At 34.2% G+C, this 17002-nt stretch overlaps 1 protein-coding gene across 50 annotated transcripts in view; it reads left to right on the forward strand.

The window, feature by feature from the left end:
- Positions 1 to 17002, forward strand: part of BAZ2B (bromodomain adjacent to zinc finger domain 2B) — a 449976-nt gene that overhangs the window by 354550 nt on the left and 78424 nt on the right. For 29 of the 50 annotated variants that reach the window (XM_035304715.3, XM_078327583.1, XM_078327581.1 and 26 more), the window contains 5 exons: positions 3877 to 3942; positions 5626 to 5691; positions 7115 to 7159; positions 7402 to 7434; positions 8679 to 8744. In XM_035304715.3, coding sequence (XP_035160606.3) covers positions 3877 to 3942; positions 5626 to 5691; positions 7115 to 7159; positions 7402 to 7434; positions 8679 to 8744 — 276 coding nt within the window. The remainder of the gene's footprint in view (positions 1 to 3876; positions 3943 to 5625; positions 5692 to 7114; positions 7160 to 7401; positions 7435 to 8678; positions 8745 to 17002) is intronic. The other 21 variants (XM_078327573.1, XM_078327584.1, XM_035304726.3 and 18 more) reach the window with 3 other exon arrangements.

Below are 17002 nucleotides of genomic sequence, written 5' to 3' on the forward strand. Positions count from 1 at the left end.
TGGAACTGACTTTTAAAATATGGGACTTATTTCGAGGATTTGTTAGTAATGTACATTATTTTTTATTTCTTAAATAACTATATTTCACATTTATGTTTGTGTCTTATTTAGAAAGTTGCTATCTTCTATTAAAAATTTACCTTACTTTTTAATAAAGTCTTCTACTTCAAAGTGTTTAAAGAAATGATTACCAAACAGTAAATTTGAATAAGTACTTTAATATCCTAGTAGACTTTGACTATAAGCTAATATCTTGAATAATTTTCAGAATTTTTAAATTAGTGTATCAACGAAGTTGATGTTCAAATGTTCAAATTTTAATAAAAGCTTGTTGTTCTTAAATATGTAAAATGTTAGTATAAAATTAAGTTTAGGTTATACAAAATAAGATTTGCCTTCATTGTTTCTGAATGCTTTCAGGGTTACTTAAAAGTTGCTACTTCAAAAAAAGATGATGAGAGAATTATTTTAGCATATCCAGAGTTCTCTGTTTTGAATCTACAATATTTCTCCCCATATGGTTTTCAAAATTAGGTTTAGGTAAGAGAAGTAATTTTTAAATTTTCATAGGTAAAAATTAGTGAGAAGGTATTCAGCTTTATTTTAGATTAGAATGTGTAAACTACTCTTCCTTCTCCTCATACTCATGGTAACATTAAAGCAGAAAGCAAATGGGGAGAAAATACTATTATTTTTAAAATGTTAGGTAGCAAGTAGTTATTTCTAAGAATGAAATGAAATCAATTATGTTACTATATAAATACCAGCTAAATAAATGGCTTAGGTTGGATTTGATGTGATTATCTCTAAGGTTTCTTCCAGTATTCTCTAAAGTAATATGACTAGAGAAGTTGATACAGAATTGAGATTCAGGATTTAGAGTTTGTAGTCAGGCAGCCTACAGTTAAATGTGGACTCTGCTGCTTAATAATTTTGTTAGCTTAGATGAATGGCTTAACCCGTAAGTCTTTATTTCTTCCATCATAAAAGAAGTTAACTGCAGTATCTGAATAAATGAGATAATGAATGTAAAGTGCCTACTGCAGTGCCTGGCAACAAAACACATGCTCAACTTTTTAAAAATAAATATAAAACATCCCAACTACATAGTATACTTTTTTACCACCGTAATTTAAAGTAGTCAGTTGTAAACTTGAATTCCATCCTTAGTTTGTTAATTGTGACTGCTAGAAATTGTAAGATTGATCTGAAATAGGCTAATGAATGCATTTGTTAAATATATTTACTAGAGTATATGCGTAACAATAAGTTTATATTTCATTTTAAGTGAAATACTGTTGTTTCTGTTATACTTCTGTGTTGAAAGTTTTATAGCTTATTCTGTTTGCTAATGGCTGGAGACTCATTAGATCTTGTCAGCACTTTAAATTCACCTTTATGATCCTTAAGTCTTACGGTAGCTATAACCTAAATCCACATGGTCTTTGCTTCTCATCAAGAAAGCATTGAGCTCCAAAGTTTCCAGCAACATTAATGCAAATCAACTGATCTTAATATTTATCAAGATATTTACATCTGAGGCCAATCTCAGAATACTATCTGATTTATTTGATTCAACAAAGTGAATCAAAGTATAGAATAATTCTACTCATACTATCTGTTATATAGTATGAGTAGAATTATAAACTCAGCATTCAACGTAGAATAAAATAGTAGCATGTGTTTTCATCTTTTGGATTATTTTTTTACCTACTGGACTAAAAATATCACCAGATAGTTCTTCAGGCAGTTTCTGGAAGATTTCAGAAATATTCTTACAAAGCAGGAGGCACAGTGGCATTGTGATCTGACCAGGACTCTATATTTACTAAACATTGGACTTTAGACAAAATATTTACTTTCTGAGAACCTCAGTTTTCTCTTATGTAAAAAGAAGATAATTTAAGCTTCTCCTATTTTTTTAATGATCAACAAGATACTAAATATAACGTGACTGGCTCAGTGGTTGAGTACTCAACATTATAAAGTTAACCTATATTATATTAATTTACCATGTTTATCTACATGCTTATGATAGCCCTACCACACACATATGGATATATATAAAAGTCACTTCAACAGTTAAGGTAAAGTTTTAAACTGTGTTCATAAGCCCCAAGATTCTCTACCTATTTGTCTGCATAGGAGAACAAGTGATTTTGCTGACTTTAAAACATAGCACTTAATAAAGTTAGGATTGACAAGCGCAGAAAAGTTAGATCAAGAGTATACTTTTCTCAGATCTCAAGTTCTAATTCTAATAAATACTTCAAAAATGAATTAAATACAATCTTTTCTAAGACTTGGAAATTACGCAAAAGATACACTTTGGGGTTTTGGGTTTTTTTTTTGTTTGTTTGTTTCATTTTGTTTTGCTTGTTTTGCTTTGTTTTGAGACAGAATCTCCCTCTGTTGCCCAAGTTGGAAGTGCAGTGGTGCGATCTCCGCTCACTACATCCTCTACCTCCCAAGTTCCAGCAATTCTCCTGCCTCAGCCTCCCAGGTAGCTGGGATTACAGGCATACACCACCATACCCAGCTAATTTTTTGTATTATTAGTAGAGATGGGGTTTCACCACCTAGCACTGTTTGTTTCTTGACCTCAGGTGATCCGTCCATCTCGGCCTCCCAAAGTGCTAGGATTACAGGTGTGAGCCACAACACCCAGCCCACTCTGGGGTTTTTATTTTTGACAACCTACAATTAATATTCAGTACCAAGATAGTATCACCAAAGTCAAAGAATGTGATCAGTCTTGTGAAATCAGAACAGTAATTTCTAAAATTTCATCATCCTGCAGTAGACTCCTACAGGGAATCAATGAGTGTATATAAAAAGATATTAAAATGCATATTAAAGTGTAGCTGCAGTAGGTACAACTAGCATCTGGAAATGGGAGCAGGCGTTGTGAAATACAGGTCTATAAAATGTGTTGGCTCTGGAAATTCTAGGACAAGTACAATTTTCAAATAGGAAACTTTGAATTTTCTTTTTTAACTTGTATTTATTCTCATCAATGCCAATTTAGGACTTTTGAAGGGATTAAGGAACATGAAATTGCTAAGAATGTATTTAGAGCATATGAGATAATTTTTAGAATTAATATTAAATGTTTATCAAAATTTATATGATTAATAAGTTAGAAGACATATCCAATAACCAGTTCATTAAATTTAGATAATGTGTACCACAATTATGTCCTACATATAATTCCCTGGAATGTTAAATTATAATTAATTAATTAATTAATTAATGTTACAGGTTATTTCTGAAATGGGCTAATTGTGGTAGTTAAAAGCAATGTTTTATTGTGCTGTTCAACATGTGAAAATAAATTTTAGAATGGAAATTATTGTTAATAATAATGTTACAATTGTGTCACTATATACTTTTTAAAACATTTTATTTAATCGTGACAAATGAGAAAGGGCGAACACCTCTCTATTTTACAGAATAATAGTTATTATTTACTTAAGATCATTCAATAAATGACCATAATCTAAAACTAGCCTTATGTTTTCTGACTGCTGATACATGATTTTTCTGCTATTCAGTCCTATATTTATTTCAAGTTAAGTATTATTTGTAATTGCAAATATTTATAAAGCTCTTGAGGCTATATGAGTTTAATCAGCTTGGTTTACTGAGTTGCTATTTATTTGGCCTTTGCATTTTACAAATTACTATGAGAAACTTTATCAAATCATATTAATTTAAGACACGAAAATAAATATGATTTTATACTAAATAATTAAATTTTTATATTCAAACTTTGGTAATTTTGTGCTTATAACTTCAATTATTTGATTCCACTCAAATACTCTTTACTCAGATAGTTTATTTTATTATCTGAAGTTATCATAACTTTTCCTACAGGAAAAAATTAAGAGAATACAGCAAATCAGAATGGAAAAAGAACTTCGAGCTCAGCAAATTCTAGAGGTAGAATTCTTAAATTTAATATAATTAAAGTAATATAGTCATATATTTTAAAGTCTGCAAAAATAAAAATTTTGCATGCATGTTTTCTCACACAAATTAATATGTTTGTCAGATATTCTCTTTAAGCATTCTGCATAGAATAAAACTTTATCTGAGCCTTATTTAGCAAGCTAATCTAATCGTAACAGTAAAGATGTACAAAATGAGACACAAGAGACAGGAAAACTTGTGAGCAGTCAATAGAGTTGTCATAAAGTTCATGTGCTAAAATGTTTTACTTTTATAAGAATAAACAACAAAAGAAAAATCATTAGGGCTTATACTACGATACTTTTAATTTAGAAACAAATGTTTACAGAAGTAAACATTTGAAAAGTAAAAGTAAATTTTAAATGTACAAAGTTTTATCAGATTGTTTTTCTGGTTTATAGCATATCCCTCTTCCCTGCAAGCTGATTAGAGTAGAGATAGAGAACATCTGTTGGCAACAGCAAAACTCGTAGGTAAAAAACAGCAAAGGAAAAATACGGGAAAACTTCATCTAGCATATATAGGAACTGAAAAGCCTGGGAACAGCCAGTAATCTTTTATTTGAATAGCAAGCAGTTTTCAAACTTTAATAGCCCAAAGGCATTACTCTTTGGAGTGGTGCAGTATAATAACTGATGTTCAAAATAATTGCTCTGAGTCATCAAGAAAATGCCAAATTATATTTAGTGTACTGTGTCTAAGCAGGTATATCTTGGAAGTATTTCCATCTGAAATAGTGAAAATAAACTTTTCATGTTTAAAATTATTACAACTTCTCCACCATTCAGAAAACTGCTGCTTTATAGAACAGTTTATTCCCTGAGGGCTGCAGATAGCTGAGGTTTTCTATGTTACAGTTGGATTCCTTCTAGCAATACATATTTTCTTACCCATTTCAAATTAATTTTAAAAAATTGAAAATATTTTCTTTTAAAGTAAACTGACAATAATTGCTAGATAGTGATGAAACTTCTATACAGTTAATGACTTTAAGATTATGAAGCTTATGTTAGGTAAATAGCTTGATCTTAATAGACTGTGCCTCATGAAAGATAAGATTACAAGTTTTCATTCTGTTAAAAAAAAAACCTTGAATTTAATCGCAATATACAGAGATAGGGAAAATCAGACTTAATATGCTTCATTTAATAGGTATATACCAATAATGAATTTCTTTATTTCAAATTTTCAAGTTTAAAAAATTTTAAATAACGTTAACATGTTTATTCTCAAATATTACTAATTCTTGAAATAATTTTTATCAGTTAAAATCCATTATGTTTTCTAAATTTTTTACAGTTTTAAAATCAGAAAAACAATATGACATAAAATCATTTTTCTGTGATTAAATTTTAAGGTAAAATACCATAAACACTCAATTATTTCAGACTTTTAACAAAGCTCAAAGAAGAAAAGCTGCCATATTCTTAAGAATCTAAGAAATTTTTGTGTATTCCAATGCTAATCTATAAATTAGAAACAATATTATTATGTTAAACATAATGTTAACTGGGGGAAATCTGTAATTGTCTACATATATGTTATATATTGTTTCGTACGTTGTGAGACGTGTAGCTTCATTTCAAGTTTGAGATTATTTGCAAGTTGTAGTGGTGCTGTTGCATGACTTTGAGACCTGTTTTGCATGCACAGGCTAAAAAGAAAAAGAAGGAAGAAGCGGCAAATGCCAAATTATTGGAGGCCGAGAAACGAATAAAGGTTAGTTTAGATGAGAATCAGAGTTTTTATTTTTGAAAAATAAAAACTATACATTATACTAGCATCAATTTTATGAAAAAAATAGCTTTCTTCAACATGACTGTCTAAAAATATATTTAGCATATACAAGTGTATAATACATGTTTTTATATGTATGAATATTGTATGTGTATTTTTATTTTATTATGCAGGGTTTCTTGTAATGCTTTGAGCTCTTTAAATAGGAGACATCAAATCAGTAATGCAAGTTGTTGCTTAATACCTGTGTGTAGTTTTGCTAGATAAGAATGACTCCACCAAAACTGTTTTGTGTGTTATTTATGTTTATGTTTATGTTTATGTTTAGACATGGACTAGATATGGTATGGGTATGTTTATTTTTGTGTCTCAATCTGATTCCCCCCTTTATAACTTTTTCTTTGTTAATATTTAGCAACTGTTTTATTTATTAAAAATGAAAAGCCTACAGAAACAAAAGCCAAACTTCATCAACTGTTATTTACCAATAATAAAATTAGCTGGTTTATTTAGTTTCAAGTGTTTGCGGTGTTTTGTTCTGATTTCCTGGCATGGAGTATAAGAGAGTTGTCCCCTTCCTCCCCAACCCCACCCTGCCATCCACCAGTAACTGAATACTGAAAGAGGGTAGCTGGGTGAGCCTACTAGTACTGGAAACAGCCACCACAGTTACACCTTGTAAAGCCAGGGAACTGTTTATCTCTTCTACATAGACTCTCTGTGTTTATTTTTAAAATTTCTACCTTTTCATGCCTGCTCTTAATGTTAATTTCATCCTTATTTTACCTTTATAAAAATATTGAGATTGGTGGCATTCCTAGATGGTTTGCTTTAAGCCTCATCCCCTTGGAATGGTGCCCTGAATCGTAGGTGGACAGGAAAATTTCACACTAATCGCCTAATTTTTGTCAATTTTATTCATACACAGTATATAGAAATGAAAAATGATGTTAATTATAGAGTATATTTGGGAGCTAACATTCAGAATGGAGAGAGTTCTAATCAGCTAGATTTGAAGGTTGCACCATAATGTATTAAACTGATTAAAAAATACATGTGTGGGTTATATCTGATAGGTTCTGACCATCTAGCTAGTTAGTTCAATGAATGTACCTTTGAAGTGTGCTGCTAGTTCAGTCATTCATTAAATTTTAAGTTAAAATTACTACTGAAGAAAGATCCTTGCTACCATGTTTACCATATTATACAATTTCTATTAAGTGTTTGTTAGGTAGAGGCATATGAAATTGAATTGACATTTTATAACTAAAAATTGAATATTGGCCATTTCATATGATTCACCCTAATGGAAGACTATAGAATCTCAGAAAAGGGACTTTTAATACTTTTAGCATGTTCTAAATCTTCTCTAAAGATCATGTATTAAAAGTTTCTTATTTTTAAGGAAAAAGAAATGAGAAGACAACAAGCTGTTCTTCTGAAACATCAGGTCTGTATGCATATAGTTATATATCTGTTGAATATATATTTTCTAATATTGCTTAAACCTATTTGGGGAAAAATCTTCAAAATATTTTCTTTAAAATTTCTGATATAATTTCTGCTTAAGTTTTTCTTTCATCTTACAGTTTATTGCCTTGCTTTGGTATTGGTGTCTTTTTGGGGGGTTAAAATTGGTTTTATGACTCTGTGATTTCTGTTTCATAATGTTGTGCCAACTCTTTCTACCAGGAGTTGGAGAGGCATAGACTAGATATGGTATGGGTATGTTTATTTTTGTACATCTAACACCGCATTGTGATTTGGTTGTGATATGGTTGTCATAGCAATGCATAAAGTGTAGCACTGGCTGCTGTCATATTACATACTGCTGCATGGCTTTACAGCACAGTGCATTGCATACATCTGCTTGTCTGTCTATAAAGAAGTATGACGCATCTCCAAGATTTTACATTGAATTGTACCAGCCTTAAATAAGGCTGCTCTCTAAAAATTTACATTACTGATGTCACAGAGAAAGTTGGATCACTGTACAATTAGATACAATTATGATCCATATTCTCCCATCATTCTAGATGCAAAACTGCCATTGAATACAGTGGGAATTTTGAGTTTGCTTGATGAGAGAATATGAATTATATTCTGGTTTCATAGACAAATTTTAGAAATAACTTTAGAAATATCCCTTTGGAGAAACCAAATGTGCTTAAACAAAAAAAGAATTGATTAGATATTTTAAATATGTGATTTTTTTTATTTTAAAAGTAAAGTGAGATTATCAAATAAAACTAGTGCTTATCTTATTTTCATACTGTGCCTTTAAGATTCCACCTGTTAGCCCATGGTGCAGCTTTTGTGGCTTTAAATAGTACATCAGGTGGCAGACATCAGTAAACAGGAATATCCCATTTTATTAGTATTCTATATGAAACAAGACTAGTTTAACTAAATTGATATTAAAACCCTTAAAAAATATCCTCTAATTTGTTGGTGGCTTACTGGATTTACAAAATGATTTTGTCTTTGAAGTAAAGTAACCAACTCCAAAATCATGACATCAAACTATGAATCAATTTCTTCCTGACCTAAAATTTTAAGAACAACACAACCTTTAGTTTAATTGGCCATAGTATTTTGGTTTTTCTAATAGCAGATGTAAGGTAACTGACCTGTTCCAGCCAACCATTATGCTTTTTGTTCTGCCAGCTTTTGAAGGAGCATCACAACTGACCATAAGTAAATCTTGTATGCTTCTGTTTACACTGTCTCCATGTTCATTGCTTTACCTTTTTGCTTTTGATTGTTCTTGTATTTGCTTTCTAAACCTGAACTAAAACATGCACAGACTGGCCATTCTTGTCTTATATTTAGTATTTACTGTGACTTGTCTATAAATGCTAAACATGCTATACTGAGTTTTTGTTTTGTTTTTGTTTTTGTTTTTCCATTGGAAAATCAAACTGCTAATTGTGGTTGAGTTATTTTCCAAATTTTATCTGGCCTCATAGGAACGAGAGCGAAGGCGACAACACATGATGCTTATGAAAGCTATGGAAGCTCGTAAAAAAGCAGAAGTAAGTGTATGTTTCTAGAAAAATATCACTGTATAAAGTAATACTTTTTCCTAAAGCATTGGCTCTTCTAAATATACATTTTTCAGAGTATAAGGTTTTTTGTGACTTACTGGCTTTCATAAGCAAACCAAAAGTTTAGAGATAGTAACCAAGTGTTAAAACATAAAAGAATGTAGGAAGGATTCCAATGTATGTGTTGGTTTTCCTGGCTAAGATTTTAATTGTCTTTTTTTAGTGTGGTAAATGACATTGGTTTAGATAAAAGTAGCTATTTATTACTGACACAGAGTTTCACAAAACTAGTATTACAGCATGCCTAGACAAGTCCTATATGTCCTAATTCAAACACAAATCATTCTGACCCTGGATTTCTGCCCTAAGAATTATTCTTTAGCATTCTCTATGTAAAATTAGGTCGAAGTATTTTTCTTAAAATAACTTTTAACAGATAAATCAGGATAAGAAAATTATTGCAGTACATCAGAATGAGCTTATTTGGAGTTTAATAGAAATCACTTAAAGGTTAAAATAAATATATGTTATAAAGGAATAACATTCTGTATTAAAACAGTTGAATACAGTCATTATACTGGGGCTTTGGAGGTTGAAAAACACAGATTCCCCTGCTGGTTCTGCCACCAATTTGCTTTATGTTTTCAATCTACTTCTTTAAAATTAAGATAAAGATATCTACCTCCTAGGATTATGGGATTATCAAGTGAGATAAGCATTTAATAAGGAAGAATTAATGAAAATAACACTGTTTGATCTAGAACTTGGGAGGCCTGTATTTCCGTATTTTGGTCTCAGCTCTAGCTTAAATTAGCAATATAGACAGATGTTGGGACTGTAGAGAAAATAGGTATATTGTTTTGGAACCTGTGCAAAGTAGCCAGATTTTCTGAATTTGAATTCTGATTTCATTACTTTCCAGGTATATGACCTTGGGCATGTTATTTAATTCCTGTGTGATTCATTTCATCTATAAAATAAAGATAATACTAATTTCTGTTTCCTAGGGTTCAAGAGATGATTAGATGGACATGTGTCTCTATGTGTGTAAAGTTCTTAGAACAGTGCCTGGCACCACACAGTACTTAGCCACTGACATTACATATGTGTAGAATAGGCTTAGCAAGATGCATCACCAGGGTTGTGAACTACTGACATAGATTACCTCTTAGCATAGACTTAACATAGCTTGTAACATATATTACAGTGATCATTTTCTGTGACTTTTTTTTTTTTTGAGATGGAGTCTCACACTGTCACCTGGGCTGGAATGCAGTGGCACAATCTCTGCTCACTGCAGCCTCCACCTTTCAGGTTCAAGTAATTCTCCTGCCTCAGTTTCCTGAGTAGCTGGATTACAAGTGCCCGCCACCATGCCTAGCTAATTTTTTGTATTTTTAGTAGAGACAGGGTTTCACCATATTGGCCAGGCTTGTTGCAAACTCCTAACCTCGTGATTCACCTGCCTTGGCCTCCCAAAGTGCTGGGATTACAGGTATGAGCCATCACACCTGGCCTACTTTTCCTAAAGCTATGGAAGTTTTACTCCAACACTTTTCCTGCCGTCTTTTTTTCCCTAACCTTTTGATTATCCAGGCCTATTGACACCCTCTATGCCTAACATAATAATCAAATCTATTTATCTGTGCATGGAATTATAGCCATAGTCTCTGAAAAATGACAGTCAGGGAAAGAGAGAGGTAACATATTCCAGGAATTGGCATGGCTGCTCTCTATTCCCTTATGCAAACAGTACAGTGAAGGGAAGAGTAAGGAAGGGGACTAATTAAAACCTGAACACTGAACCTAATTCCCTCAGTGTGGCGAGATGGAAATGGAGGGACCAATTAATAACCCAGGAAAAAGATGTAGAAAATCCCCCAAGAGACAAGTTCTTCCCTACCAATTGTGGGTTGGTTTGTTTTTAATCAGAAGGAATAAAAAGAACCGGGGCTTGCCATTCTGGTTTTTCCTGGCAGGGAGGAAAGCTAACCAAAATAACACAGAACATTGTCTTCAGGCATACAAGGATTCATTAGAAAAGAAGATACAGTAAAATAGTAAGAATGAGATCATCTGAGGGAGGGAATGCCCAGGTGAAAGACGCACCCCAAAGGCCTCAAAGACGTGAACCCTCCCTCTGGTTTTTCATATTTGCCCACTAGGGCCTGGGGACAGTGGGAAAGCTGCTACAGAGAGGTGAGGAAGATCTGAGTTGAGTAGAGGATGGCAGCCATGGGAGAAATAACGCTGATTAAAATTAGGTATTTTAAGAATCCTTCAAAGCCTAAGAGCACCTCTCAGAGGAAAAGGATATACTGTTGACTAAATAGAGTGAATCCACTACAGTGCTTCCAATAAAACTGAGAAAGAGATTCCAGAAACCTGATACAGCTCTCCCTTTCCTAGGTACATTTGTCCTGAGCAAAAAGAAACAGACATAGAATACAGAATACTCACAAATCTGAAGTATGTATAAGTCAAAAAGCAGGGAGCAGAGAAATGGAGAAGAGCTGAAGGAAAATTAACCCAGCTATATTGGATCAATACAAGTTAATAGCCTTGCACATATTAAGCCTAAATACTTTGAAAATAAATGGCAAGGCAACTGTGTTAAAATACTAAACCAAAATAAAGCCAATAAGTGCATATGTACATGATGTAATGACTTAAATCCTAATAGCTGAAAGAGCCTGGTTTCTCTGTTTTCATTATTGCTTTCCTCAGCAGTCCCTATACATTCTCCACAGAGAAGCTGAAGTGGTCTTTTCAAAAAGTAAACCAGACACTATCCTGACACTATGCAAGGGCTTCTCATTGCAATTGCAGTAAAGTTCAAACTCCTCACCATGGCATTCTCCCACTGAACTCTGCCTATCACTCCAGTTTTACATCATACAATTTGTCCCTTATGCACTATATTCTGGTTATTTTTGTCTTGCTGTTATTCCTGAATGAACAGTGTGTACTATTGCTGTTTTCCACCAAATATTCAGATGGTTCCTATTTGCTGTTCAGTCACCAATCAAATGTTAGCTTTTCACAAAGGCCTTCCCAGCAGGAGAATCACTTGAACCTGGGAGGTAGAGGTTGCAGTGAGCAGATATTGTGCCATTGCACTCCAGCCTGGGCGACAAGAGCATAACTCCATCTAAAAAAAAAAAAAAAACCTTTCTCAGAACACCTAATTTGCTTTTTCTTACACCCCACCCCATTCATTCATCTTATTGTTTCTGGGCTAGTTTCTCCCAGAATATAAGATCTATGATGACAGGACTCTTGTCTGTCTATACCATTGTATTGCCAGTGCCTCGATTAGAACCAAGTAAATAGAAGGTGCCTAGAAAATTGTAAATGAATGAATAAAGTAAAATTAAAGTGATTGTGACAGAACTAAAAAATCAAATTAGGTACAAAACAATTATTAAATTATACTACTAAGTTTTCTATGTAATTATCTTGATACGATAGTAAAATCTTTTAACTTTATTTTACTCCAGATGGTGTTCTTTTGTTATAGTCAAACACTCAAGGAACTATTATTTTACAATACAATAACATATGCCACAAATAATCCTCAATCAGAATGTTTCAGAGAATTTCACAGGTAAAATTGAATTCTTAAAATGTTATCAGCAGGGAGAGGTGGCTGGCTCACACCTGTAATCCCAGCACTTTGGGAGACTGAGGCAGGAGGATCACCTGAGGTCAGGATTTCGAGACCAGCCTGGCCAACATGGTAAAACCCTGTCTCTATTAAAAACTACACACAAAACAAATTAGCCTACATACTCCCATAATCCCAGCTACTTGGGAGGCTGGGGCAGGAGAATCACTTGAACCTGAGGCAGAAGTTGCAATGAGCTGAGATCATACCACTGCACTCCAGCCTGGGTGACAGAGTGAGATTCAATCTCACACACACACGAGAAAGTTATCCTCTGATAATCATAAACCAGTGAACAGGTGTCATGGACTAGATAATTTTATCAGTCATTTTGATTTTAAATTGTGTTTCTCTAATGCAGGGGTCCCCTGGTCCTCAGACCAGTACCTCCTCCTGAGCCAGATGCCAGAGCTTGACCTCCTGTCAGATCAGTGGCAGGATCAGATTCTCATAGAAGCATGAACCCTATTGTGAACTGCACATGCAAAGGATCTAGGCTACATGCTCCTAATGAGAATCTAATAATGATGATCTGAGGTGGAAGATTTCATCCTGGAACCATCACCCCCACTACCCCACTCCTTTCTGTGGAAAAACTGTCTTCCATGAAACTTGTCCCTGGTGCCCAAAAGGTTGGGGATCGCTGCTCTAATGAATGGTACCCATAGATCTGTGATCAACTAAGTGTTAATTTTTCAAACTACCAAGGTGTGCCCAGGATTCAATTAGATACTGTGGGAAAAACAAAAAGAATATTTAAGATGTAATCATATTAGAGAGATAAAACTGAACAGTGTAAGTAGTTAAGTAAATGCAAGGCATATTTTTAATGATGATCAAAACTTTCATCCAGTCTTACATAAACCTCAGTATTAACAAAGCATTCCTATATGTACTTGCCTGTTTCATCATTATTAATTACCATGCACAAGATGTAACTAGTGGAATGTCAATAATGGGCACCCTGTAGCTTCATTTTCTGCCACCTATTACCTCCCAGTGGCCCAAATCTGTAATAATTTTCTGTTATTACCTGTTTAAAGAACAAACTTTATTATAAAATGAAGGCCAAATGATACTTAGGCAAGAACAGTCCAAATTCTGAATTGGCTCACAAATAACCCTGATTATAAACATTAATACCTTTAGATCTTTAATTATTACACTATAAAGAAAGAAAACTAGGATTAAAATGAATGTTATGAATAATGTTTAATGAATAATGAAGTTAAAAAACAAATCGCTTTCACTATGTTAAGTAAAAATCTCCTACAGTACCCAAAATTTTTCCAAGAAACTCCCCACACCTATCAAAGTAAGGAGGTAACACAAACACTACTTGTGTGATTCTTTGTGTATACTACACTGATCTTTTGCATTTAGTGCTACCTCAATATATTTTTTCACTAAAAAAGCTCTCAAATTTCTATTGGTTTTCAAGTTGTTAAATCTAATTTTTTTATTGCATTTTAGGTTTTGGGGTACATGTGCAGAACATGCAAGATAGTTGCATAGGTACACACATGGCAGTGTGATTTGCTGCCTTCCTCCACTTCACCCACATCTGGCATTTCTCCCCAGGCTATCCCTCCCCAGCTCCCCCCACCACTGTACCTCTGCTATTCCCCGCAATGGACCCTAGTGTGTAATGCTCCCCTCCCTGTGTCCATGTGTTCTCATTGTTCATTACCTGCCTATGAGTGAGAACATGCAGTATTTCATTTTCTGTTCTTGTGTCAGTTTGCCGAGAATGATGTTCTCCAGATTCATCCATGTCCCTACAAACAACACGAACTCATCGTTTTTGATGGCTGCATAATATTCCATGTTGTATATGTGAGACATTTTCCCAGTCCAGTCTATCATCGATGGGCATTTGGGTTGATTCCAGGTCTTTGCTATTGTAAACACTGCTGCAATGAACATTCGTGTGCATGTGTCCTTATAGTAGAACGATTTATAGTCCTTTGGATATATACCCAGTAATGGGATTGCTGGGTCAAATGGAATTTCTATTTCTAGGTCTTTGAGGAATCGCCACACTGTCTTCCACAATGGTTGAACTAATTTACACTCCCACCAACAGGGTAAAAGTGTTCCTATTTCTCCACATCCTCTCCAGCCAGCATCTGTTGTCTCCATATTTTTTAATGATCACCATTCTAATTGACGTGAGATGGTATCTCAATGTAGTTTTGATTTGCATCTCTCTGATGACCAGTGACGATGAGCATTTTTTCATATGTTTGTTGGCCTCATGTATGTCTTCTTTTGTAAAGTGTCTGCTCATATCCTTTGCCGATTTTTGCATGGGCTTGTTTGTTTTTTTCTTGTAAATCTGTCTGAATTCTTTGTAAATTCTGGATATCAGCCCTTTGTCAGATGGGTAAACTGCAAAATTTTTTTCCCATTCTGTTGGTTACTGATTCACTCTATTAACTGTTTCTTTTGCCGTGTAGAAGCTGTGGAGTTTGATTAGGTCCCATTTGTCTATTTTGGCTTTTGTTGCCAATGCTTTTGGTGTTTTGTTCATGAAGTCCTTGCCTACTCCTATGTCCTGAATGGTTTTGCCTAGATTTTCTTCTAGGGTTTTTATGGTGCCAGGTCTTATGTTTAAGTCTTTAATCCATCTGGAGTTAATTTTAGTGTAAGTTGTCAGGAAGGGGTCCAGTTTCTGCTTTCTGCACATGGCTAGCCAGTTTTCCCAACACCATTTATTAAACAGGGAATCCTTTCCCCATTGCTTGTTTTTGTCAGGTTTATCAAAGATTGTATGGTAGTAGATATGTCGTGTTGCCTCCGCTTCCTCTGTTCTGTTCCATTGGTCTATATCTCTGTTTTGGTACCAGTACCATGCTGTTCTGATTACTGTAGCCTTGTAGTATAGTTTGAAGTCCGGTAGTGTGATGCCTCCCACTGTGTTCTTTTTGCTTAGAATTGACTTGGCTATGTGGGCTCTCTTTTGGTTCCATATGAAATTCAAGGTGGTTTTTTCCAGTTCTGTGAAGAAGGTCATAGGTAGCTTGATGGGGATAGCATTGAGTCTGTAAATTACTTTGGGCAGTATGGCCCTTTTCACAATATAGATTCTTCCTAACCATGAACGTGGAATGTTTCTCCATCTGTTTGTGACCTCTCTTATTTCGTTGAGCAGTGGTTTGTAGTTCTCCTTGAAGAGGTCCTTTACGTTCCTTGTTAGTTGCATTCCTAGGTATTTTATTCTCTTTGTAGCAATCATGAATGGCAGTTTGTTCTTGATTTGGCTCTCTTTCAGTCTGTTATTGGTGTATAGGAAACTTGTAATTTTTGCACATTGGTTTTGTATTCTGAGACTTTGCTGAAGTTGCTTACCAGTTTCAGGAGTTTTTGGGCTGAGACGATGCAATCTTCTAGATATACTATCATGTCATCTGCAAATAGAGACAATTTGGCTTCCTCCTTTCCTATTTGAATACCCTTTATTTCTTTTTCTTGCCTGATTGCTCTGGCTAGAATTTCCAGTACTATATTGAATAGGAGTGGTAAGAGAGGGCATCCTTGTCTAGTACCAGATTTCAAAGGGAATGCTTCCAGTTTTTGCCCATTCAGTATGATATTGGCTGTTGGTATGTCGTAAATAGCTTTTATTATTTTGTGATACGTTCCATCAGTACCGAGTTTATTGAGGGTTTTTAGCATAAAGGGCTGTTGAATTTAGTCAAAGGCCTTCTCTGTATCTGTTGACATAATCATGTGGTTTTTGTTTTTGGTTCTGTTTATGTGGTGAATTACGTTTCTAGACTTGCGTATGTTGAACCAGCCTTGCATCCCCAGGATGAAGCCTATTTGATCATGGTGGATAAGCTTTTTGATGTGCTGTTGCAATCGGCTTGCCAGTATTTTATTGAAGATTTTTGCATCTATGTTCATCATGGATATTGGCCTGAAGTTTGCTTTTCTTGTTGAGTCTCTCCCAGGTTTGGGTATCAGGATGATGTTGGTCTCATAAAATGATTTGGGAAGGATTCCCTCTTTTTGGATTATTTGGAATAGTTTCAGAAGGAATGGTACCAGCTCCTCTTTGTGTGTCTGGTAGAATTCGGCTGTGAACCCATCTGGACCTGGGCTTTTTTTGTGTGGTAGGCTCTTAATTGCTGCCTCAACTTCAGACCTTGTTATTGGTCTATACATAGTTTCAGTTTCCTTCTGGCTTAGGCTTGGGAGGACATAGGTGTCCAGGAATTTATCCATTTCTTCTAGGTTTACTAGTTTATGTGCATAGAGTTGTTTGTAATATTCTCTGATGATGGTTTGAATTTCTGTGGAATCTGTGGTGATTTCACCTTTATCATTTTTTATTGCATCTATTTGGTTATTCTCTCTTTTCTTTTTTATCAATCTGGCTAGTGGTCTATTTTGTTGATCTTTTCAGAAAACAAGCTCTTAGATTTATTGATTTTTTGAAGAGTTTTTCATGTCTCTATCTCCTTCAGTTCTGCTCTGATCTTAGTTATTTCTTGTCTTCTGCTAGGTTTTGAGTTTTCTTGATCTTGCTCCTCTAGCTCTTTCAATTTTGACGATAGGGTGTCAATTTTGGATC

This window comes from Callithrix jacchus, chromosome 6 (assembly GCF_049354715.1).
Source record: "Callithrix jacchus isolate 240 chromosome 6, calJac240_pri, whole genome shotgun sequence".
Taxonomy (NCBI): Eukaryota; Metazoa; Chordata; class Mammalia; order Primates; family Cebidae; genus Callithrix; species Callithrix jacchus.